General features: G+C 37.7%; 2 protein-coding genes across 2 annotated transcripts; both read left to right on the plus strand.

The window, feature by feature from the left end:
• Positions 1–1,098: 1,098 nt before the first annotated feature.
• Positions 1,099–6,800, plus strand: LOC113044012 (G protein-regulated inducer of neurite outgrowth 3-like). Its single transcript, XM_026203587.1, has 2 exons — positions 1,099–1,295; positions 3,966–6,800. Exon 2 carries the CDS (start codon positions 4,052–4,054, stop codon positions 6,044–6,046), a length of 1,995 nt encoding a protein of 664 aa, XP_026059372.1. The 5' UTR covers positions 1,099–1,295; positions 3,966–4,051; the 3' UTR covers positions 6,047–6,800.
• Positions 6,801–10,256: 3,456 nt separating this feature from the next.
• LOC113044742 (cubilin-like) lies at positions 10,257–26,902 on the plus strand. The gene is made up of 19 exons (XM_026204920.1): positions 10,257–10,383; positions 11,311–11,447; positions 11,761–11,854; positions 13,054–13,194; positions 13,500–13,597; positions 14,559–14,685; positions 14,792–15,016; positions 16,229–16,450; positions 18,986–19,126; positions 20,396–20,632; positions 20,815–21,000; positions 22,902–23,011; positions 23,367–23,467; positions 23,624–23,901; positions 25,291–25,454; positions 25,679–25,862; positions 25,944–26,162; positions 26,286–26,423; positions 26,541–26,902. Exons 1-19 carry the CDS (start codon positions 10,257–10,259, stop codon positions 26,687–26,689), a joined length of 3,078 nt encoding a protein of 1,025 aa, XP_026060705.1. The 3' UTR covers positions 26,690–26,902.
• Positions 26,903–27,114: the final 212 nt, after the last annotated feature.

A 27,114-nucleotide genomic window follows, 5' to 3' on the forward strand; every position in this document is an offset into this window, starting at 1 on the left:
TTATAAAATCCAAAGGGCTGGTGAAAGTTTCACACACAGGAACAAAGGCTAGATGATAACAAACTCCTTTTATAAACTGTCTCTGATGATAATCGCAGTAAATGCTTATAATAGGCCTACTGTACCAGTTTTTGGATCTGTGATTACAGGTAAAGAAATAGTGATAAATTTGAAAACAGTGACGCCTGCTGGTGAACATGTGTTGTTATACGTAACGTAATTCTAAAGATATTATTTGTAATTATTATGTGTAAATATAAATGTTACCCTGGGCCACAAAACGAGTCATTTTCATTTTTGAAAGCTGAATAAATAAGCTTTCCATGATTTGTTAGGATTGGACAATATTTGGCCGAGATACAACTATTTGAAAATCTTTAATCTGAAGGTGGAAAAGTAAATAAATAAAAAAATAAAAATCGCCTTAAAAGTTGTCCAAGGGAAGCGACACACACACACACACACACACACACACACACACACGATGCTCTTGTCAAGCTACTAAGCTAGGACACGTTGTTAATTATAACTCGTTTATTTGCACAATAAAATATTTAGTTAGACATAGCTAGAGTAGCCTAAGTGAAGACTGAGAAAGAGAGCAAGAGTAAATCTGAATCTGAACTCACTTTATTTTTAATTAATTTCTAAACTGACGTATGTTTGTATACGTCAACATTGTCATCAAAAGTGTCAAGAAGGACTTTACATAAAAATAATTACGCCTACCAATTACAGCAGTATTCCCAAACGTGTGTGTTTTGTTTAAAATTGTGGAATATTACCTAATTAATTTTTATTATTTACATTAAAAAAATAATTACGTTATATTACAGGTGTTTCTTCTTTTAAAACCAAACCAAAGTAATGAAGAAAACAAATGTACTATCATATTTTTATTGTATTATTATTTACTTAATTGTGTTGTTGTGGAAAGAAAATAACTCAATATGATTTCCATTTTTAAGGGAGCGAAAAAAGCGAACTTTTTATCCATTATATTTGGTGATAGGACATGAATTGGAGTATGTTTCTTATCTTTACTCTAGTATTTAAGGAGCATTGGCGTCATCTAGCGGTGCGGGAGAGAAGCGCATGTCTCCTGCTGCCACCCGCCACAGGAATATTGAACTTGAGATTCGGATGCGCTTGGAAGGCGTGGTTTTATCTCACTGACACGCGTCGAAGATTCTTTCATTGATAACCCGTCGAGAGCACCAGCTAGTGCACGAGCAGCGCATCAATAGCGCACTGATCAAACGCAAAATGATATGAAACGGACGCGCACGCACCAGGTAGGATTTTTATGCCCGTGTTTTCTTATCTGCAGCTCCTACAGGGACACATCACAGAGGGGAATTTACCAACAAGGTCAAGTTATGAGATTTCTATAGGAGGCAAGGATTTTTAGGCTGTATTAATGGGTGGGTTCAGCATTTTTGGGGGATTTTTTTTTTAACGTTTTTCAAATATTTTTTTGTTGTGCAAAGCGTTTTTTTAATGGTTTTCTTCAGAAAATGGTACGTATAATTGTCAGATACTCACATTTAAGAGATTTAAACAATATAGGCTTAATTCATTTATCATACTAATGCATGGTGCTATTTGGACTTTGTCTGGCTTTTGTCCTATTGCATGTGTGTGTGTAGGTCAGATTTTGCTGTATTACGGGGGATCAAATGCACCCAAAAAAATATCAAAACCTGAAATCAGCTATGCTGTGACCAATGAAACAATTTATTTATTTTATCATTTAAAGGAAATTGAATATCATTAGTACAGTACACTGTGTGTGTGTGTGTGTGTGTGTGTATGTGTTTGTGTGCACACACTCGTAACCCAATTTAGAGATGAGTTTGCCAGTGTTTGCAAATGAAACGTGAGTGTCTCTTTGTAAACTACTGCATGCATTGCAATCTGTCGTCTTATTTACTGCCCCAATCAATATGCATGACTACATCCTGTTCAAACTGATTCTTTTAGGGTCATTTTTGTAGTCTTTTGTTTACCAGCTCCTTGCCGAAGATGCATTTCCCTGCCTGACATCTAGATGCATTTATGTTCTTGTGAAATATCTGATGGATATAGAAATTAACATTTAATATTTGATGGCAGAACCTAATAATATTTGATAGTGCTCCCCGCCCCCATCCTCCTGCAGATGCGAGTGTCCTCCGAACGGCTCTCATCAATAACAGGTCACCATTTGAGACTTGGCGTAACTGACTCTCATGCTTTTGTCAGGCAGTCGGACTGAATGTTTCCTCAGTGGCCAGAGAATCGCACTGGCTCAGGGTGTTGTTTTTTATTTTTTTTATTTTGTGTGAGTGTGTGTGTGTGTGTGTGTGTGTGTGTGTGTGATATGATGCACAGAAAAGAAGGAAAAGGGAAGAAATGTAAAATACAATACCCACCACAGCATACTTATACAAATTACACCAAAAGCACTTTCTTCAGCTGACAGAACTGCACTGTTCATGTGCATATTAGTCTAGCATGGTAAAATATTAGTATTTGCATGGAAAAACATAGTGGTTTTGTCATAGGCTAATGGCTGTACACTGTAAAAAAAATTATTTAGGTAGTTTAAAACAGATTACTGGACTATGTTTTACAAGGAAATACTATTTAAGTTTTACAATGAAAATAAATTGTTGATAAAACAACTTTCACCGAAATTGCTAATATACTTCACAAATAATTACGAAGAAACGGCAAGTAACATGTTGAATTAAATGTGAAACATTGAAATAGAAATAGTATTTTCTGTAAAACATACTCCGGTTATCTTTAATTAAAACTTTGTAAAAGCAGTGACTTCAACTTTCATGTTGAATTCCATGTTTACTGTTTCTTTGTAATCATTATGGCAATTTGTGAAATTTACTTGAATTTTCTAAGTCTATCTTATTTTCTAAGTAACTCCTACACCATTTATTTATTTAGTGTACTAGAAGCAGGGTGTACAATGGTCAAAATAATTGGCGATATGTACATAAAAAATGTTGATTGATTTTTAGGTTATGCACACTAAATATTCCATATAAAACCCTAAATGTATTTGTATTGTTTTTGCATGGAGTCTATGGCTCATTGGTGAAACTAGCATTGCTCAGTGTTGCTAAGGCTGATCTTTACCGTGAATCATCAGTGGTTTGAGTTTGACTGTCAGATTTCCATTTTTACGGCTCCTCGGGGGTATTTGATTTGCTAAAGTCACACAGAATAATTTCTCACCAGCTCCTCAGAAGAGAGAATGAGACTGAATATGGTGGAATGAATGCAAATACTGCCCTTATACGTCCTATAGTGAAATGATCATAAAATATATGGTTAATTATCACAGTATATTGCTTTGACAGTGTAATTGCTTTATTGGTTGATTAAAACAAGCTTTAAAATCTGACAGTAGACTTAATGTCTTAGTATACTGAGAGAAAGTGTTGTTGTTATCAGTTTTGCTGACTGCAGTGTATTTCACCTGTGTTTGAATTAATTATGTCAACAAACTATACTTTTAGGACCCACAATTCATTTTCTAATGAATAGGAGTATGGAACATCACATACCACTGAAAGTCTCTGGGATATTTTCAATATTCCCAAAGTTCTGAAAGTTAAATTAATTCAGCAGACTACATACATATTCTGCCCTCCTGAATATTTAATATTTACTTCATATATGTCATAAAACTGTCTATTCTATATTTTAATGTACAAATATTTTTTTTTTTTTACCAATTTCATTTATAGTAAATTAAATTGTACAATAACCTCAAGCGTTAAAATCACTGGAACACTTTCCTATGTTTCGTTCTTATATTTTGTTTCAGTGTCTTGTGTTCCCTCATGATTTGCAGGTGAATTGCAGCTCCCAACACAGCTTGTTCAAAATGATCATAAGAAGACAGCAGTAGGTGTATCTCCTCTTGTGTATCTAAAACTATTTTTATCCGTCTGCTCTAGGGAAGCCTTGGAGGGGACAATATCAGGCTTTCAGGAGGGAGCCAAATATTTTGACTTTGGATTTTCATCACAAAAAGGGATTCAGCATGGAAAATGTACCAAACCCCAAAAGGACTGTCACTGTCCAGATGATGCCGCAGCTCTCTAATATAGATGTGCTGGGAAATAAAGAGTTAAACGCTAACTGGGACATTGAGCCAAAGTTAACCTTAAATCTGGATTGTTCCTCTGGCCGAAAAACTAAACCAGATCAGGATAATATGCACCTCAAGTCCTCCCTCAAAGATTCCCACACCACTCTTCTTGGAGGAACTGTCCTTGAAGACAAAAACATGTCATCCCGTGACAGCGAAGATCACAAGCAACCTCAAAACAGTCACACAAACATGAAGACGACAGGTCAGAGTGCCAGGAACGCAGAAGGAAGAAAAACTGAACGTGACACGAATTCGAATCTGAAGACTGTCCTTTCAACATCTAGCCCATCGTCTACAGCTACACATAGCAAGGAGAAAAATGGCAATAGCACAACAAAGACACTTGAAAACGAACTACATGAGCCCAAAGCACAGTGCAAAGCATCAGCAGTTGAAGAAACTAATGCAATCAAAGGGACACTTCACAATCAAATATCACACGGGGCTCTGGCTTCCCTTCAGAAGGATTCAACTCCCAGCGCCAACAACACAATCAAAGATATGCCACTTTTATCCCAAACAAAAGATGCAGATTACACCACCAGCAGTACCCCGTCTGAACTGGTTTCCACCACCAGTGCTCCTAAAACCAATCACTCTCAAGTTGCAACAACCGAAACATCTCTTCCAGCACCTGGGACGAGTATTAAGACCCCACAACTACACGAGACCCATCATCCAACACCCACTAAAGAGGACAAATGTAGCAATGATTTCAAGGATTTTAAACCAACAGGAACCTCTCAAGATATTTCTTCTGGACATCCAATGGAGACTTCAACTAGCAATGCAAGTCACATGGAAGTGATCGATGAAGAGGTCCAAACACAAGGAGCTTCTCCTGAAGAGCAGAAGCCGATCCACTGCAAACTCTATCGAGAGGCATCTACCATGACTTCAGCCATTGAGTTAGGCAACCGACCCAGCATGCAACGGCATGACGCAGAGGTGCAGGCGGTGGCTACAGTCTGCAGTCAATCTACAGCCACTAGCCCTAGTCTTCTATCTCTACAACCCCATCGGAGATCAGTTGGCCTGCTACCTGAGGAGACCGACAGTATAGCAGTGGTCGTTGAGGTGAAAACCACCTCAGAGAATTATTGCAACACACCATCTGTTGTTTCATCCAGTACAAAGCCTCCACAGTCTGGCACAGTGATGGTGCATGTAGATGCTGACCTTCAGGAAGAGTCCAAGCTTGGGGCCAAGCCTAAAGAGCCTCTACACAGCAGCCAAAGAGGATTTTCGCCGCTTCAACCGGTTTATCAGATCAATGTCGAGACGTGCAGCCAAACCAAGCAATCAAACGAGACTACGAGCCAAGGTTCACCTGCATCTGGTCCTCATAATGTGGCCTGTCTGCAGGAACCCATCGCTGCATCTAATCAGGCCTGCAAAGATCTGCAAGAAAAATCGGCCAAGCCTCCTGCGTCTAAATCCGAGATGCCTAAGGAGGCAGGATCTGCAAAACCTCCAAAGGACATCACAATGGCTACTCCTCCAACATCAAGCTCCACACCACAGAGCAAAAAGACAGACCGGCAACAGCAGGGAGCATCTAAGCTGGACCCTGAGAAAGACGACCAAGAGGCCAAGCAGCCGAAGAACAGCGTGCATGATGTCGTGTGGGACGAGCAGGGTATGACTTGGGAGGTATATGGAGCATCGGTAGATCCCGAGTCACTGGGTTTTGCCATTCAAAGTCACCTGCAGTGTAAAATCAAGGAGCACGAGAAGATAATCGCCCGGACGGTTCTCAGAAAATCCTTGTCTTCGCCTCCCGGCAAGAAAAACAAGAGAAGGCAGGTTAACATCAACTTCAGGTCTATGTTTCAAAATGTTCGCCGACCCAATTGTTGCGCGCGCCCGTCAGTGCTAGAATGAAAGACATTTGGTTGTCATTGCCGAAATCTTCCATGAGACTGAGCAAAGCATGTTGGGAGATTTCTCTCATTTGATTTTTGAGGAGTTTGTTAAATATAGAAACTAATGGTGATTTGAGTGTTATGTGGAGAACCGTAATCTTAAAGAAAATATTTTTAGAAAAGGATGAAAATATTTATGGTGGTAGCAAAGCTATAATGATGTTTAGAGTGCAATGGCAATAATTATAATTAATTTAATAACGGTAATGATAATGTGTAGTAATCTGCATGTGTATTAGTTCACAATGGCAGTCTTCTAACTACCCAAGATTATGCACTGTACTGATGAGCAGATGTATGCATATAACCTTTTTAACTTACTTTGTTTAGCTGACTATCTTTGTAAACTTTCCAAGTAATAGATATTACTTTTGCATAATTTGATTTGTAACATAATGTTGATTTATTGTGAATGTTTCAACTTTTTTATTTAATTTAGAAAAATAGGCAAGAGTTTCCCGATGCTTGTTGCCATAATTGATGTAAACCGAGCCAATTTCTGTTCAAGAGTCCAACATTGATGTAACCGTGATTTTATATTAAAATAAGAAGAAAAAAGAGCAGTTACTGTGTTTTCAGCAATCAGTGCGGTTAGCTAGCATTTCACAGCAGTGTCTTATTCCATCAAAATTAACATACTGTATATCATATCGCTCACATTAATGTGGAAATAATGATGCTAATTAGACACTTAAAGATACATCAGGGATTATTTGGGGGGGGGGGGGTTAAAAATCTGTTACATGAGTTAGATCTTGTGTATGTCACTTGCAAATGTTGTATAATAAAAACAGATCTATATCATTCCAATTTACAGCATTTAAGAACTGGGCTTTACTTGGCCCTGCACAATATTACAACACAAATATACAGATAAATATAAAGAAATGCACAAACCTTCTCTATTATAAGTACAAATGGTATAAATTATGCACTTAAATTTAGTAATTAATATATAACCCATAAGTATGAGAAACATTAATGATTATGTGCTCTTATTAAGAGTTTAATTAGGAATTATGTAATTTGTGCTTATCTGTTTAAGTATCTGTAGCTATACATGTTTTTTTTTTTTTTTTTGTAATCATTGTCCTGTGCATGACTGACTGTTTTGTGTTTACATGATGCATGTGCAAAATATATGTATAAAATCATTCAAAACCATGCATTTATTACGTCCTGTGGAATCAACATCATTTCCGGTCCTATATGCAACCAAACGTAATCATTTACTGCTGGGAATTCTGTAGTTCTCGTAACTGCAAACCCAGCAAGTTCTCATGCATTTACAGTATATATTGTAAGCTTTCTTTGGGGCAAGCAGCAGCAGCAGATTACATCAGAGCTTCTCCCCGGGTGTCTGATCAGTTTTGCATCAGCTGCCATCTCCATCACAGCTCCCTTTTGTTTACCTGCTGCTGCTGCATTAAATAATTGGAAGAGCTCCAGCGCTTCCTCTCATGGCAGTGCTCCCTGTGGAATATTTGCCCTACATTGTGACACACACACACACACACACCTTGATTTACTCTTTCTGTCCTTCTCATACCTCCATGGTTTGGTCTTTACTGTATATACGTTAAATTTCACTAATCTTTACAGCATTCTTAATTAACCCCATCTAATGCGATGATCCTGTCTGTTATTTCTAAACTACAATATTAAAAACATGCTGCATTAAAAATGTAAGTGAAATATTGAACACCAGATAAAGAAGTTAGAGTCTTTATACGAGATACATGGCCATTCTGGTAATGTGATGACAGCACTGTCACTTCCTATTAGCCACAATTTGTGAGAGGTACTTTTGAGAATATTCAGTCTCCTCATTGACTCATATTAAATGTTAAACAAAAAATGTGCAAATAGCTGCAGGATGACAGAGCATCATCTTCTACATACACCTGATCTCACGCTGAGATGCCGCCTGCCCTTCACTCTCCTCCTCATCTTAATTAAATCCTGACAATATGGCGCTATTCACTCACAGCTTTGGCTCCTAGCTATCAGTGACATCCAAATCAGGTGTCAGTAACTCTACACTGTACCCCACATGTCTCTATAGCAGGTGATAATATTACATATAATACAAACAGTGATCAGCCACAACATTAAAACCACTGAATAACATTACAGTAATTATATTGTTACAAGGGCACCTGTTAAAGGGTGGGATATAATACACAGGATCCACTAAGCATGTGAAGAAAGCAGTCCGGCTGAGGCAGTGTTTTGCTCTGGGCAATGTTCTGCTGAAAAACCTTGGGTTTTGAATTCATAAGGATGTTACTTTGACACGTTCCACATACCTAAATATTATTGCAGATCACGTACTCCCACGGTGGTCCAGTAGTGCACAACACAATGGAAACAAGCCGCAACACAATAAAATAAGCACAAAACAATGGAAACAAGTTACAACACAACAGAAACAAGTCGCAACACAAAGAAATTAGCACAACACAACAGAAACAATCAGCAACACAACTGAAACAATCAGCAACACAACAGAAACAAGCAGCAACACAACGTAAACAAGCCACAGCACAACTGAAACAATCCGCAACACAACGTAAACAAGCCAGAACACATCTGAAACAATCCGCAACACAACAGAAACAAGTTGCAACACAACACAATAAGCACAACACAACAGAAACAAGCCACAGCACAACTGAAACAATCCGCAACACAACGTAAACAAGCCAGAACACATCTGAAACAATCCGCAACACAACAGAAACAAGTTGCAACACAACACAATAAGCACAACACAACAGAAACAAGCCACAGCACAACTGAAACAATCAGAAACTAAACGGAAACAAGTTTCAACACAAAGAAATTAGCACAACACAAGTGAAACACGCCATAACACAGCGGAAACAATTTGCAACACAACAAAATTATAACAACACAAGCCGCAACACAACATGACGAAGAGTTCAAGGTGTTGCCTTGGCCTCCAAATTCCCCAGATCTGGTCCTGGAGAACCCCCAACACTGAATGTTTTTTCAAAAATAGCTCAGAGAGATAAAATTTCTCCTGTGACGAGAATGTTACAGTGTTATCATTTGGATAACAGGTCATTTCTGCTCTTTATGAGAGCAACACTCAGTTCCTCATTATCTTCAGGAGATAATGAAGTGCCACTAAGTGCAGAACTTATTTTCTCTCCAGAATTCCAGAAAGAACCTCAGTGATACTCTTCTAAGAACAAGCATGATAGTGACACTGCTTTCCAAAGGCTCCTTCAGAGTACACCTCTGGTTGAGTGACTGAGCATATATGGGCCACTTCAGTGAAAGGAGCTCTGTAAAAATACCCTCTTTCATGCGCCCTGTTCAATGCCTGAGCAAACAGGCCTTGACAGTGTCTGCAAGCTGTTCTTTTTCTTCTCTGTTGATTTTTCTTCCCAAACAGAAAGTGTTCAGTCAATTGCTGGCCCTTAGGGTGTTTATTTTCAGACCCAATAGATCCAGGTATTTGTATAAACTCAGAAGCATTGTGTCCATACGTGTAGGAAAGCCTTAAAGGGACAAATTTAGCCCAAAATGAAAGTTTGGTCATCATGTACTACTTCATGTGATTCCAAAATGATGCACAAAATATTCTATTTTGAAGAATTCTTCATACAGATACAGTCAGCTGAGTCCAAAACAACACTGAACCACTTAATTGAATGGACAAAACAACACTGGGGAATTTCCTTTTTGGATGAAATATCTCATTAAATGAATAAGTATATAGTGAGAATACAAATACATTAAAGGTTGAGTATATAACTACTTATTTAATCTTCAATAGTATTACTAAACAAAGTCTACAAGTGGTCTACAAGCAAGATAACGTCTTATGTAGTTAATCATATGAGACTGTAATCGTTGCTTTAACTTAACCGATAAGACTTCCTAGATAAAACCAGTTCCTAAATTAACAACCTGACCTATCACACATGCAGTAAAATGCATTAAAGAGATACTTGCAGAAATTGCTTTTGTGGAGTTATACAGCAAAACCATTTGAGAGTAAAGTACAGCTCTACAAAGGTCAACATTAACGTTATAAATATTAGACCATCTGCGAGGAGAATGCTGCTCAGTCAGCTTCGGCTGAAGACCTCATTTATCTGTTTCTCGTCGAAGAACCCTGAGGAACATCAGGACAGATGACGTCCAAGAAAGGCCTGACAACATTAGAGAAGAGCTTGATCTTCCTATTTGTAGGCCTTACTGCAGTCACTATTGGAATAGTTGTGGTGTTTGTAATTGAGAAGAACAACTCGAGTTCAAAAGGTGAGTTATTGTTGCTCCATATCCAGATATATTTCACGATAATTAGTTTTGCACACTTATTTAGCTCTGACTTCCACTTAGATATAAATATAGATAAAGCATGTCAGTGGTACTAAATAAAACAAAAGAAAAGGTGCAATTATTTATGATTCGAAGGCCCCATAATGTCAAATCAATAGACTTGATCAATGCCACCAAGTTGTTTACTTGGCAAACAACTAATCTAAAATGAATCTCTGCTGCTTAACATTCATGAAAAAGAGTTTGTTAATGCTATAGATTAAATGTCTCTTGTTTTGCCTTCAGATGCAAAAGTTGATGATAAACTAAAGCTATAAAACTAACTATAAAATAACTTTTGAATGACTGAGGTTATTGAAACTTGAACTTTAAATTACTGCTGAGTGCAAAACTACTATCCGTTCAGTTGAATCAGCTTCAACCGAATAACACTATTGTGAAATCTGTGGCATGCAATGCATACAATGCAGCATTTTTCTCTGCAGAAAGCCCTGGAAAGTGGCATATTCATGTAAATTATGTAGTAATCACTTTCTAAATCCAGCAGCACTTTTTCACTCTGGTGCACAATAATGAAAAAATCTTCATATGAGTGAAGTTATACCTCAAATAAACTTTGCAGCAAAAGTTTAACTTTAAACTTACAATGCTTATGTTTCACATAATCACTAAACTTAAGAGTATCTTTGCATCTCTAATGATGAATGCAGTGCATTATATACAGCCACTGGTACACACACATTATCATCTCCTTTCAAATTCAGTTACCAGACTAAAACTGCATTATGTTCCACGAGGCTGAATCCATGAAATAGCTTCACCTGCAGGGAGCTGCTGAGGAAATGTAATCAATCTGTTTACACAGGCGATGTCAAATTCTATTCCTCGCTCTGTCTCTGTCCACAGAGGCCGAGATCGATACGGGATGTGGGAGTCTGCAGGAGCTGACGGCTTCCTCAGGGGAATTCTCCAGTGGGAATTACCCCAGCAGCTACGACAATGGCATGAGCTGCAGTTGGCACATCACAGTAGAAACCAATAAGGTACCGGATGACACTAACCTCATCTCATTAGCAGTTAGCTGCTCATTAGGACACTATGAGGTTTAAATGACCTCCATGCTTTGGTTTCTGAAAGCACCTTCCACACACAGGGCTTCAAGTAGGGACTCAAAGTCTTAAAACCATTATCATATTTAAGTTATATCTGCTGTTTGATTTTGCATTAGATTCTCAAGGTATGAAGTACCTTATTATACATTTTAATGATCCATTACAAAGTAATGGGACACCATTTGTACATTATTTGTGGAAGGTGGCAAACAACAAAATGAGTTATCTTGGTTTCTTCTTCCAGGTGATCCATCTCTGGTTTGAAGACTTCTCTATACAGGACTCCAATACTTGTGAGGCTGACTTTATCACTCTCAAGGATGAACTGGGCATTATTGGTGAGTCTTGTGCAGTGGCTGGTCGTCATATTGGCAAAACCATTCCTGTTCCCTGCAGAGAGTCAGGGAAAAAAATCATTGTAAGTTAATTACAATGAGCGCAGAAGCGGTCTGCCTGCATTTATTCCAGAGGGAATGAGAAAGTTAACTTCTGACATTAACTGAATGTTACCGGTCACCATTTTTGGCTCTTTGGCCATTGCTTATGCTCATCGTGTCCTGAAAAAAATTCTGATTGAATTAGAGGATGCACAACAGAACTGAGATTGTCCACTCAGCAAAAGCGATGTATTTCCCTGGATATTCAAGTCCAGCCGTTCTCAACTGGTGGATCACAACGTACCCAAAACTGGAAAATGTATTAATGCAATATATATGATAGCGAAATAGAAACATGAGAAAATCTTTCTGTTCATATCAAAGGCTGTGTTGAATCAAACTCAATGTTTTGACACAAATTAATCAGTCACTTTGTATGGACAGGAATTTTCCATTTGAGCCTGTGCCATTTTTATGGTTTATGGTGTAATATTAATAAACTACAATTACACAGTGGTTGATTTTAAGAACATGTAGGTTACACTTTATTTTACGATGTCCTTATTACAGTGTAATTATGTATTTGAGTAAAGAGTAGTAATAACTTGTAATTACTATAGGGTTAGGATTAGGGTTTGGTTTAAGGTTATTGCATGTAATTATGCATAACTTACTGTTATTACTGTTATTACAAGGACAAATAAAGTGTTACAGACATTTGTTTACTTTTTTTATTGCTCTATGAATGATATGGTAATGATTTCTTTTTTATTTACTCAGATTTTTTTTTTTAATTACTTTGGATTAGTCAATCTCATGTATAAAAGGTATTTATGTATTTTAGACCCCAAATCAAAAGAAAAAAACATAATGCATCCAGATGTTTGTTTATGAGTTTGTTATTATAATATAATAAAATTTAAATGAAAATTATATATGTATATATATATATATATATATATAGAGAGAGAGAGAGAGAGAGAGAGAGAGAGAGAGAGAGAAAGAGAGAGAGAGACTTTTTTTATACAAAACTTTAACAAATAATAAATGCAGAAAAATATTATTAAAAATATATTAATATTATTAATAATATTATGTGTAATACTACTACTACTGCTAATAATAATACTAATTATAATATTTTATGTTTTCTTCTGCAGGCAAGTACTGTGGCTATTCTTCGCCTAAACCGATAGTGTCCTTAGGAAACAGCATTTTTGTGTTTTTCGACACCAATGAGAGATTCACAGAGAGGGGATTCAAAGCCCTGTACCGTGCTGTGGCCCCTGGGACAACATCAGGTAAAGACAATGGGCATTACATATTGAATTAATTAAATAAAACTATTATTAACATGGTGGAACAACATTTGAGATGTAACAATACACGTCTGCTGTGCCTTTCATATCATCATTTAGTGACTGTATCTTACTCTGCCAGATACTGAGAGGCTGTCCTAGAGAGCTGACCTAGAAAGAGGCACAGCGCGTTAGTGTGTGTGTGTGCGTGTGTAACTGGGGTGTATTGGGAGGGGGGGGGGGGGTGTCAGAATACCCTTTTGGTGTCTCTCTTTGCAGCTAAATCTCTCTCGTTCCCATGCTTCTAGAAATAGTTGGGGCTGGTGGCGTTCTTCAAGGTGACTATGGGGAGCTGTTGACCCCCGGCTTTCCCGCACAAAACTATGAGAACGGCGCGCTCTACCAGGTGCCTTCAATAATCAATATGACCTCTACACCTGCTCTTGATTTATCACAATCTGTCATTTTCCAGTTTGTTCTCTGGAGACTGTATCTTTGTCCTTTTCCACCGACTGACCTGAAACACTATGTTCAATATCGTCTGCCTTACTCATGCACAACCTTCACCAGCAAAATTAATAACATGAAGATATTTGACTCATGTGTATGAAGAAATCCCTTAGTTTTTAAATCAGTAATGTAATCATCACTTTTACTATTGCTCACAGTAAGAGATTTTTTGTGCTGCGGACATGAGTGATACCTCAATTTGAAACCTTTTCAATCCGACTGAGTCATCAGTCCAGTTAAAAAAGTATTATTTGGATGCATGGAAATGTAGATACTGGGGTTGGTTTCTTTTGACTGTGCCAGTAGTATGCAATCACCTAATAACCATCCAGAACAGACTACCAACCAATGGCCTTGCATCCATCCATAACATTCTAGCATCAGAAGCAGAGTGTTCTGCACATGCACATTTTCCTCACAACGTCAAAAAATATAGTTGCATCATGCTTTGATTTTTATGAATAATGACACTCAGATTGCACACACACAGGAAATTGTGCAGTTTGTGAGGAGGATTTGGTGATCAGTTTTGACATGAGGGCCTTTGATTGTGGAAGTCAGATTGCTGGAAGCTTCCTCACAGCGTGGCTCCATCTGGCAGGATATTTACCCACACATCAGCTAATCTACAGCCAGTCTTCCAGCCTTGACTTGAAACTAACTAAAGATGCATGAGAAAGCACAATTTCTATCACCAGTCCTGTCAGGACACCACAATTGCATTTGGATCAGTTTATGCATTGTACATGTGCAAAATCAAAATGCCCAAAATAGCCGTTTAAATACAAATAGTTATAGTTATTCGATATGAGGATTTAAATAATATATAATATATTTAATTTGCATGGGTCACCCAGTGGATGATACACGTACCTGATGGGGAAAAGGTCCGGCTAACATTCACAGCCTTTAACCTTGTCCCAGCATCATGTGCTGACTTTGTGGATGTCTATGACGGCGCTTCAGATGGTGCGACCCAGCTGGGTGAGAACTGACAGTTAACAAATCTAAAAAGCTTGCCTTTGTTCCCCGCCGAACATCTGTGCACTCATTTGTATCTGCCAAAAAATATAAATCTCAATTATTGTAGGTCATTTCTGTGGAAACAGTCTCCCGGCTCCAGTGTTGTCTAGTGGAAGTAGTATGGTGGTACGTTTCAAGTCTGATTCGAGCGGGACTGCTAAAGGCTTCAGTGCCACCTATACAGTAGCTAGTGCCCCGCCAGTTACAACCACTGCAACGACCAGCACCAAGACCACGGACACTGGACCAGTGATATCCACACCGGCTCAGACCCAAACGCCTGCTCCAGAAGGTGAGTACAGTCAAACTAAATCAATGCAGCACATACATGATCATATTAAAATACGGGGCTGTTGTTCCCTGAACCTCCTGTAGTCTAATGACTTGCCACTGACAAGAATAAAAATTATTTCCACAACTAAAGATGCATCTTACATAGGGGTGAGCGATATGATGGTAGACATGATTAACCGGTAGAAATTTGTCTACTTGTAGAAATGATGGGCTATCGTCTCTATTGTCTCATGTGATGTTGTTGTGCTACATGGATACACACACAAAAAAAAAAACGTATTGTTTGCTCGCATTGTAAGCATTGAGGTTTAAAAAACAAGTGATTTTAAGCCATTGAAATAGAATCAGCAGTGAAAGAGAACTCATTTTTCTGTATGTGCTCCACATATAGAGCATTTCTGAGAGGCTCACACATGTAGAGACTGCGGGAGTATTGAAAGAGAGTTATTTTTGCCGCTTTATAGGCCTTGCACGGTTAAATACACACACTTGTATGTGTCAGAATGCGTCTTTACAAATATTTTCGTGAACACAGTAATGCAGCTCTTAAGTTAACGCACACAGCTGAGAAAGAAAATGTGCAACAGTATATTGGATCCGGTCAGCTCTTAAAGTGACAGCAGTCCAAAAATCCTAGTGTTTGTCATTCATGCGTATCAAACAACAAAAGAGAAAAAAATCTCTCACTCCTCTCGAATCACTTTTGAAAGTTTATTAAGACGAAATATAATGTACACAATGAAGTGCACAATATGCAGTGATTTATACATTTGATTACTTTATACAATATATTTAGCATTTCTTGTTTTCTTGTTATATTCTGGCAGATCTGAGCACAGACTGAGATATTGTTGTGGATCTAATGGGGTATTTTTCCCCAGGAGAAATATTTGTAAAGCTGGAGGCATAAGTCTCCATGTGCTCATACATTTTTGTCTAGGAAGAGCATCTGAGGCATTTAAAGAGTTCTTTTGTGTGTTTTTCTTTAATGTGTGAACTGGGATGTTGGAGGAAATTCTTTGGAGAATATAATTTAGTGCAACACTTGAAGAAAATCTATTAAATCTACTATGTTAACATGCATTAAGCAGTGCAATGCATGACATGCTTTCTACCTCACATGAAGCCAGATGATATTTTATCACTGCAAGTTCTGATGAAGTTCTTTTGTGCATTATTGTTCCGACAATAACACTCGCTCTCTGTTCAGACTCTGGCTGTGGGTCCCCTGGGAAGCAGTCCGGACGTAAAGGTCACATAAACTCCAAGAACTATCCTCAGGCTTATCCTGCAAGCTTGAGGTGCTCTTGGGACGTCTCAGTGGATGAGGGCTTCCTTGTCAAACTGCACATCACAGATCTGGCCATCGTGGGTGAAGCGGGCCAATGCGACAAAGATAAACTCACCGTCGCCGACAGTCAACAGTCGCTGGGTAAGATGAGCCTCTGAAAAGACAAAGGTACAATGGTTTCCACGAGACTACAGGAAAATACTATTTCAGTCTTGGCACTTCAAAATTTAATTTTAGATATCAAGTTACTTGCCATTTCTTGGGAGAGTTTAAATGTTTTCAAAACAAACTTTTAGTGTATTTCTTTATGTTTTTAGTATGTAATCTATAGTCTGCTCTAAACAATGTTGTTTAAATACATAAATCACTGCGTTTCGCAATTGCCCGCAACTGAATCATTAAAACTGGGCTTAATATTTGAACAGACTTGTCCTATTTATATGTGACACATCTTCCAGTAATTGAATTAGATGAAATGTGTCAAGCCAGCATAGCGATGTGCCAGAACGTGGCCTATCAGAGACGACCTTCGACTCTGTTTCGGGGCCCATAACTAACACTAAATGGCACCGCTGGCGCAAGAGTATAGCTGGCGTTTACATGGCTCTCTCTCTTATCCCTCGCACAAAGGGGCTATAAAAACTGATTATCATCAGTCTCAGAGAGGCATGAGCCAGCAGGCGAGCGCACTATAAATTACGGCTCCTTATTGCTGAACATCAAACAGAGCTGTGAGCAGCTGATACAGTTATCTGCAGCAGCTTTTCAAGGACTGTACGCCAGATACTGTCAATAAGTACCAGTGCAGATTGAAGAAGAAAGTGTGAGGGAAAAGACCAAGTTTGAACTACAAGGAAGGACAAAAAGGACAAGTGTTTCGCTGGCTGTTTGCAGAGCACTGAACATAGAGAGGAATAGTGTTCTCAAACAAAGTCACCTCATGTCATTCCAGAGTCATCGGACTTACTTTCTTCCATGGGATAAAATAGATTAATCCCTCTTGTCTTTGTGATTTCAGTGAATAGGGAACAAAACTTTTAGATTATAAAGAGTATAATCAAACTATAGAGTCATTTGAAGTTTTAAAAACAGGTTTATGTTGAAAAACAGATGGGAATTTAATCTATAAATGCATTAAGAAAATCGACCAGTGCATTCTTTAAAAAAATGCAATGCAAGAGAAGTCAGTGGATCAAAATTTCCATGAAACCACTGAAATGCAATATAACTGCACACAAGGGATTTGAAATTAATTTAATTAATAAAAACAAGTTTAGTTTTGGTCCATGCAGTCATGGATTTTGTGGATCATTTGTCTCGACACTGTGCCCTTACTTGCCTTACAAGTGTGTATAAGTGTGTGTGTTCTTCACATCACTTTCTTTATCCCGGCTGTCAAGACGAAGCAGTGTGTTAGTGTTAGTTCTGCTGACAGCCTGTGTTTCCCTGGAGAGAGGAACGGCACAAACAGTTTGAACTGAGATGTATAAAACAATGTTAGCCTCAGCTATACGGTGAATCTTAATCTTAATATTACTAATAGTAATTCTTTAAGTGTGAAAATCCCTCTAGAAGTGTTTGTTTGAAGTACAAAGTAAAAGTGAAGTACAAATTGAAAAATCAGACACATGACATGATGCTGAAATATTATCAGAATATTTTTTTTTTTCACGTTGGTAAATAATCTCTAGTCGGACAAGGATTTAACAGTAAAATTTGACTGGAGTTGGACACGATCGTTCTAAAATGATATTGACTTGGTGAAACGAGAGATGATGACATAAAATGTCAGAGTTATACATGAAAAGTCAAAATTATGAGACACCTTCCTGATAATAAAAGTATTATGAGATATCAAGTCATAATTATAGGATAAAAAGACTAAAGGTTCAATTATAAGATAAAATAATTGTCTCATAATTGTGACCAAAAATGTCAATTATGACATGACAAATTTGTTATAATTACTTGTCTAAATTATGAATTTCTCTTGTAATTTCGACTTGTCTCATAATTGAGACTTTTAATGATTTATGTAATATTTATTAAGTTATGTTACAAATTGTCTTCCATAATTCATGTGATTATTATGGCATAAAATCAGTTTATTTATGACATTGAAAGTATTATGACAAAAAAAAAAAAAACATAATTATGAACTGAAGGTTGAATTCGAAGATAAAGTCATAATTGTGACAAAAAATTAATAAAATAAATTATGACATGACAAAATTGTCATTACTGCCTGTCTAAAAGATGACTTCTTCTAATTTTGCCATAGTTTTGACTTTTTAATCTCATAAAAATGATGTAGGTAATAATTTTGACCTTTTTTTGTCAATGTTATTGCTTAGTATCTCCTAATTTCCACCTGTTATCTCCAAATTATAATTTACAAAAGCTTCTTTTTCTTATGTTGTGCAAATGGACTTCTATAAAAGACCCTTTTAATGTACAGGACCAAAAATAGTCTGTTTCTAAGTGCCAGGAGGAGAGTGTCTCTTGTAAAACTAAATTATAACTATTAATGACTTGTTGATGCAAGAAACAAACTTTGACTAACCTTCTACTGTATGTGCCCTTGAGTACAAATGATGCAAAACCAACAACGTTCTGACTTTGGGCCAGGAGACGGAGAGAGGTGCAGAAACTTTCTCTTTTATCTCTTTCTCTCAGGCACACACTGCGGGTTTGTTCTTCCCCCGGTTCTTATCAGTGTCACTAACAACATGTCGCTAAGTTTCCAGTCAGACGCTCGGCTAGCCGACCGCGGCTTCGCTGCCACATGGGAAGCTGTGTATCCAGAGGACCTTTCTGGTAAAACACCTAGCAGACTTATAAAGACATCTATCTACTCACACCTACACACACATACACACACCTCGGATGAATCCTGCTGATGTGGCTGTGAGCCAAAAGCCATCAGCAACCCTGTGTGTCTTGCAAGATTTTCAATGTGTGTGTGTCCCCTGTGGATATTTTGAAGTCAAGGTAATGAGGGTAGAATAGCAAGGAAAAATAACTGTAGGAAACACACAGGCAACATCAATTTACCGTTCCATTTTAACAGTATTTCAATAATGTTTTAGAAATTTCACGTACACAAGCTGGAATAGTGCCAAATTGCTCAAATAAATGTCATGGCTGACACAGTGGCATTTGAAAGAGATATATTTCACAGTAAATACACAGATTCTTGGATTTATGAAAAACTTTTCCCCCTTTACCAGATGATACACCCCTAAAAAGGAGAGGAAACCATCTGTCGTCATGCTGATTGAAGCCTGCATTAACATGCATTGCAAGCGCTCACAGTTAAAGCTTGTCTCTGTGACATATTCTCCTTAGACTCAGTATATTCTGCCTGCAGTTTCCTTCTGCCTGTGCAGCCAACCAGAAATTAACAAAAAAGAAGGCCTTACAGAACATTTTATACCATATTTCTTTGCATTTGAATAACCTTTCATGCTTGTTCTATAATACAAAAAATGTTAATAAGTCACAAAAATATAATGAACAATACAAAGCTTCTTATTTTCTGTGATTGTCTAATCTTGCACATGATTTTAGACTGATTACTGTGCATTAAGTATAAAGATTTGTTAATATGGCCAAAGATATGTCTATAGCACATATTTAACGTAAATAAAACATTATTGCTTCCTATTGAAAAAACGAAGAAAGCCCGTAAAAAGACATATTTATGACCTAAGTTGGATTTGTTTACATCATATTTATAACTAGTAATTTTAAATAATTGCAAATTATTTTAATTTCATTTATTTTCTATAATAAAAATGCTATTCTTATGCTAAGAATTTTCAATAATTACAAATAATTGTATTTTCTTACAACAACAACAACAAAAAACATCTGCCATTGGCAAGTATAGCAAAAAGAAAATTTTGCACCCTGGTGACATGTGGCTAAAACCTGAGATGCCATGCACCAGCTGACTTCTGCTATAACAGCAAGACACAATTTTCTGACATTTTGCTTTGTTGGAACAATTCTACATTGAACTGTCACATTTTATAGCCGTAACTCTGTTCAAAGGCAGCAAACCTCACTTACGATGTCCTGCAGATATCCAGGGATGTGGAGGTTTCTCACAGGAGGAGACAGGCATCATCAAGTCTCAAAACTGGCCCACGAACTATCCAGCGAACAGCATGTGTCTGTGGACCATACGCGCTCCCGGGGGGAAGACCATTAAATTGACGTTCACTCATTTTGACGTGGAAGAGGCTGGCATCCTTTTCGGCCAGTGCAATGACAACGTGGTAGTCTCCGACGGAACACAACCTGGAGCAAAAAAATACGGTGAGCGAGGACAAGGATGCTATTGAATGCATTTTCAAGGGCGCCTGTTTATGAGGCCCTTTAAATTTGAACATTCAAACAAGACATATGTTTATAATATACTGTCCACTAAAATGGTATGGCTTCCATGCTTTTAAGGTCTATAGAAGGCAGTATATTCAAATAAATGTTCTTTCTCTCAGGCCCCTTTTGCGGCTCCAAAATCCCTGCTGTCATTGAAAGCACAACAAATGAACTTGTGATACGTTTCTTTGCCGACTTCTTCATTGAGGCCAAAGGTTTTCGTGCACACTGGACTACCGATTCCACCTTACCGACCCCCACTGAGCCTCCGGTGCCGCCCAACCCTTGGGATGACATCAAGATAGGTATGAGCAAATACATTTAATGTCATTTGACATTTAATATCAGTCCCAGCTAATTTAACTAAATCAAGTGGTAATAATCCTAACCAGACATTACACATCAAATCAGTCAAGTCAATGTAGTCATTGCAATATTTATTATATCTAAATCTCTTGATAGCTTCTAGTCATATTTAGCAGATAAAGCTGGTTGATAAGATAAAATGTAAAAGCAATCAAGTGATAGAGGTTTGCTATAGCCTTAAGTACTGTCTTATATATCAGCCTAGATGAATGTATTCCCTTTATAAAGAGCTGGGTTATAATAGTTAAATATTGCGACAAAAATATTGTGCAGTTGAGATTGAAGAAATCTGGCATTTGCTATAAACATCATTTTCCTTGAGTGTACTGTTTGTATACAGACGTATGCTGCATTCACGCCATGTCATATTTACTATAGTTCGGAGATGACAATCATCTTTGACCATCTTTGAAACGCCTCTGGGCATGTATGTGCAACCCTTATCTCTTTGTATGGGGAAACATCAAATTCTCCCAAACTGTTCACTAAGCTTACAATTAAATTTCATATTTGAAATCTGAAAACAAATGTGTAATAAATGTATTTTTCAGGTTAGATTAGCCATTGCGCATGAACAGTCTTAAATGCGCGTCTCAGAACGCTGACTGTTTCTAGGCAATGTAAGTTTATTTATACGAGTATAGCACATTTTGCACACAATGGGAATTCAAAGTGCTTTACATAAAAATAATCATGAAAAAAAACCCCACAAAAATAAAACAAAGAATCTAAAAACTTAGAAAATTATTTAAAAATTGACCTAAATGAATTTAAAACAATAAAAAAATAGAAAATGATTTTACATAAAATACAGTGCAATCAGTTTGGACTTCGCACAGAGCTCATTCCACAAATGCACAGCTAAACAGATGAGTTTTGAGTCAAGATTTAAAAGTGGCTAATGTTTTAGCACATCTGATCTATAGCAACCGGGACTTCTAACGGAAGTCATATTAAGCATTGCATATTTTCCCATTCAAAACTGACACGTCTTGGGTATTCTAAAGATTTGATAAAGATTAAGTTGAATATATATATATATATATATATATATAAAAATTAAGTTTCCATAAAAGAATCTTTCAGTAATCTGTGAACCATTTTTGTTCTTAGAGTGAAGAACATCGGAATGATTTATAGAACCTTGTTCCACTTTAAAGAACCTTTTGTGGAATGGAATGATTCCATGAATAGATCATCATGGAACCACAGATGTCACTAAAGAACCTTAAATTCAACTTTTTATATACTATGTATACTGTACATATGCAGGTCAAATATGGAGCTGTGCAGTTATAGTTTTACAAAGTGTGTTGCATTGTCACATCGCTGTTGAACATGTCACATGTCAGAACGGCTTAGCACACACTACAACTGCATAGCAATACTCAAAACCACCCTAGCAACAACCTGAAAACTACCTACACTGTCAGAAATAGTGGTACAGTAGGAGTCCATTTCTGTCCCCCAAGGTATAATCTGCACTGAGGGTCAAAAAGGTACATATATGTTCCCAAGCTTATGCCAAGGGCACAAAAGCTGTACCCTTGAGGATACAGCCCCAGTGACAAGCCATTGTACCCCTAAATGTACAATTTAATGTACTTTATTTTCAGTGTACAAAGGTTACTAGGAGCAAAAACCCTGGCATCATGGTAATCATTTTGCAAGCACCGCTCACATTTTTCCAGTGCAGTATCAAAATATCCTTTGAGAACTAGTCTATTTTTTTTCTTGTTCATTTAGAGGGAGGATTATTCACAGCTGAAATCATTCAGCATGTTAGAAAGCTCTTCAGTTAAAAGACTTCACCTGAATGCTGAGCCCTCTTCTTTCACAGACTGGCCTGAGAGCTGCGGGAAGCCCACGATCCCTCCGGATGTCAACACTCGCATAGTGAACGGAGAACCTGCCAAAGCTCACTCCTGGCCGTGGCAAGTATCCATGCAGGTACAGTTAAGCCTTCATCTCATCTCACAGCTTTCCCCGAAGAGATTTCTGCTCTTCTATATTACAGGAAAGATCATGTTTGTCATTTTCTCTTATTAAAGATAAACAATCTTACAAGATAAACAAGAAATGAACAATGACATTACCAGGGTCAGTGTGCTTGAGGTCAGTTATTAGTTCAGCTCTTATCATATGATTATTATCTGTGTTTGCTAAGGGAAGCATCAATAGGACTATAGGGATTTAAACAAACATAAAAACCCTATATAGACAGGGTATATATAATGCGTAACTCATGCTGCATCAAAAAAACAACTGTAATATAGGCCTAATTTTTATTCTTATTTTGTTAAAGGTTTGGCGTGATTCTGAGCCTTCACCCAAATTCGGTCATACATGTGGAGGAACGCTCATCCATAAAAACTGGGTCCTGACAGCTACTCACTGCTTCATCAGGTTTATATATATGTATATATAGGCTTTAATTGATCCCTAATGGAGTATTTTTGTGACTGGGTCTTGATCATCCTGTGATCACACTATGTACTTGTCTGTGTGTGTGTGTGTGTGTGTGTGTGTGTGTGTGTGTGTGTGTGTGTGAACTTTTATCAGGTATGCTGATGAGCTGCATCGCTGGAAGATGTGTCTGGGGAAACACAACCTGACCTTCTCTGAGCTGACTGAGCAGTGCTTTAATGTGCTTGGCATCTATCGTCACGAGGGCTTCCAGTACCCAACTGTGCCTACTGTGGAGTTCGACATCACCCTGGTGCGACTGGATGGAGAGGTGACGCCCAACCACTACATTGATTTCGCCTGTCTGCCTTCATTTGAGGAGGTCCTGCCCGAAGGGAAAAAATGCTATGCCACCGGCTGGGGAGATGAAACAGGTTAGGTTACGGTTCTGTGTTGTCCAGCCACTGAATTATAGTGATAGAAATCTTAAAACAATATTGTGGTGGTTTTGCAATACTGCTGTAAGTGTGCAGTATACATATATAAATACATGAAAGAAACTGCGAGAACTTGTTAGCCAAACAAAAAACATGCAGGTGCTTTATGACATGTTTTGTTAATTTTTGGAAGAACTTCCTCTTTATGTGTAGCTGACATCAGGAGGTCACTAAATATACATATATCTAATGGTCATTAAAAGTCGCTGTCTGTTTAAAAGTCTTTAGGATAAATTAAAAAAGATTTGTTAATTGAAATAAAGCTGAAATTTGTATATTTTTGTATTGTTTATATACTATTATTCAATTTATTATTATTTTGAATGCATTTTTATTTTTCATTTTTATTTCACAAATGTAATAATTGTGCTATGTGCTTTTTATTAGCTGTTAGTTTTAGTTTTTATTCCATGCATTTTTATGTCATGTTTATTTCACTCAAAGAAAAGTAGTAAAAATGTCAAACACTTAACAAAATGAAGTGTTTGAAAAGTGTCAAAATAAAAGCTAATGAAAAATATCAGTGGTGTCAAACGATTAATGGCGTCCAAAAATAAACGTTTTTTTTTTTTTTGAAAAATACCTGTAAAATAACTGTGTATATTCATTATGTACATATAAACACACACATGCAGAATATATTATGAAAATGTTTACGTGTTTATACATTTATATATTCATAATCATATATTTAATATTATATATAAATATATTTAATATATAAACATTGCATATTTTTCTTACATTTATACATGCATGTTTGTATTTACTTATTCATAATATACACAGTATACCTATATTATGTAAACAAACTTATTTTGGATGTGAACAATCGTTTGACAGCACTAAAAAATATTTATAAACACTGTAATAGCATATCATAAAATGCAAAAAGTAAATAACTAATATTTCATTGTATTATATTGTATATAAATGTTTTGTCAATGATGGATTTCTGGTGGCATCTTAACAGTGTGATAATATCAGCATAAAGTTATATGCCATTTTTTACTCCTCAGGCAAGTGGCTCAAAACACCACGTTTTTATTTTTTCAGCAGCCCCATCTGATTTAATTTATAAACAAGTTTTCCCTGATGTATAAAACCAGACACTAAAAATATACATATCCTATAAATACAATATTTACTCACTGGCCCACATCCCTGACAGTTCTGAGACTCTGGAGCGATTGCGCCCTCTGCTGTGCAGTTATGATATGAACAATCATACAAGGTTAGATTAGAATCCGTGTTTACCTTTCAGCTACCTTTACCTCTGAGAAACATTAAGCAAATTAACTACTAATAAATCAATCTTGTCCACAGGTAACTCCACTGCTCCCAAAGTGGCTGAGGCATTGAACCAGGTGGCTCTGCCGGTAGTGCCGTATGACACATGTAAACGCATGGACTACTGGTGGTTCCAGGTCAAGACCTCCATGATCTGCTGTGGCTACACTTTACCTGATGAGCTCAAGTCTGTATGCCAGGTGTGGATTGATTCTGAGACACTACTTTATTCAGTATGATTTGCATCTGCACTTTTTGGCTGAATAGAAAAATCTTTAGGATGTTTGCCTATGTAATCTCATCAGATTGCCTCATGTACCAGTTAACTCTTTCCCCACTGATCAAAACATAGATCGAGTAGATTGAGTTTAAGTTTAAGCAAAGCAAAAGACAACAACAGTCATAACATTCATTTCATGTATAGGGTGACTCAGGTGGACCCCTGGTATGCCAAGACGGCCCCTCGGCCGCCTGGGAGGTGCACGGCATCACTAGTTTTGGTCCAATCGGCTGTGTCTTTGATAAGAAGCCCAGCGTCTTCACTCGTTCATCTGCCTACCTGCCTTGGATTGAAAACATAATTCGCAAAGACATCTTTGACTTCACCAGTACGTCCGCTTTGCATTGGTAGACTGGAAAATCTTTTTCATTTTGAGTCAATTAGAGATTTTATTTCTTGCTTTCTCAAGGTTCTGGTTGTGGTGGACTGAAGGATCTGGTTGGAACGGAGGGCATGCTGGCGTCTATGGATCATCCAGAGAGTTACAGTAACAGAGCTTCCTGCCAGTGGAATATCCGTGTGCCCACTGGGAAAAACGTCTACCTTCACTTTAGCAGCTTCTCCCTGGAGGAGACCACGCTGTGCCTTAATGACAAAGTCACTCTCAGTGATAGCGTCGGCACTCTGGGTACACAGACTTATCCCATGTGGCTTGTCCTTATATACTAATGTGCTCTCAGGTGGGTCACTGTGGTGTTCAGGGAACGTGAATGAGATATAATACACTGTGTACTCTGCCTCTTTTTCTCAGGTACCTACTGCACGTCTCCTCCAAGAGCTCTAGTCGCGGCTGGAGACACACTGACTGTCAGTTTCTCCTCCAATGACAAAATCGTGGACACAGGGTTCAGAGCCATTTGGAAAGCAGTGAATCCTGCTGAGATAGAGGGTGAGTGAAAAAACTAGGGCCTTATGATTTTTGGACATGGGTGGAATCACAGTATAATGCAGAATGCCTTGTAATGCCTTGCATGTGAATGAATGTTGTTATTTTCTATTTAACTAGGACAATTCTGTGGTTCTAACCCACCATCTTTAACTGTCAACGGGGACAAGGCCACCATCCGCTTCCTCAGTAATGATGCTAACCAGAAAAAGGGTTTCCAAGGACACTGGACCACCGATCCGGGTGTTTTCTCAAAAGAACACTTCTAATGAGAAAGAGCTGTTGTGTGACTGACTGTACAAATAGATTCGACAAGAAATCAGAGCTAATTTTAAATAGACTGTCAAAATCTACTGAAGCAAATAGATTGATGTAATCCATAGAAACAACTGGAATCCAGGCACCAAAATGTGGATTTGCCATTGACCTTGTCACATTTTTGGGGTAAACCAGTGACCTAGGTTATATCTAATTAAATCTTTACCACTTTATATTCTGTGTACCTTTTAAAATTTTTGTCCGTATTTTTTAGCCACACCCTGGACACTTCACCTGCATATTAATGGCTTACAGTAACAGACACTCAGAAGCCATAGCATCAGTATAGCAACACTCTGGCAGTCTCCCAGAACATCCCATTAACCGTCAATCACCCTGCTGCTATTGGCCAGTGTGGTTACCATGACACCCGAGA

The sequence above is a fragment of the Carassius auratus genome, chromosome 26 (assembly GCF_003368295.1).
Source record: "Carassius auratus strain Wakin chromosome 26, ASM336829v1, whole genome shotgun sequence".
Classification (NCBI taxonomy): Eukaryota; Metazoa; Chordata; class Actinopteri; order Cypriniformes; family Cyprinidae; genus Carassius; species Carassius auratus.

Coding starts and splice junctions, on each gene's coding strand:
- LOC113044012 (XM_026203587.1), top strand. CDS start 4,052: ATGGAAAATGTACCAAACCCCAAAAGGACTGTCACTGTCCAGATGATG.
- LOC113044742 (XM_026204920.1), top strand. CDS start 10,257: ATGACGTCCAAGAAAGGCCTGACAACATTAGAGAAGAGCTTGATCTTC. Junction 23,468..23,623: donor GCTACTCACTGCTTCATCAG/GTTTATATATAT, acceptor AACTTTTATCAG/GTATGCTGATGAGCTGCATC. Junction 25,455..25,678: donor AGCTCAAGTCTGTATGCCAG/GTGTGGATTGAT, acceptor TTTCATGTATAG/GGTGACTCAGGTGGACCCCT.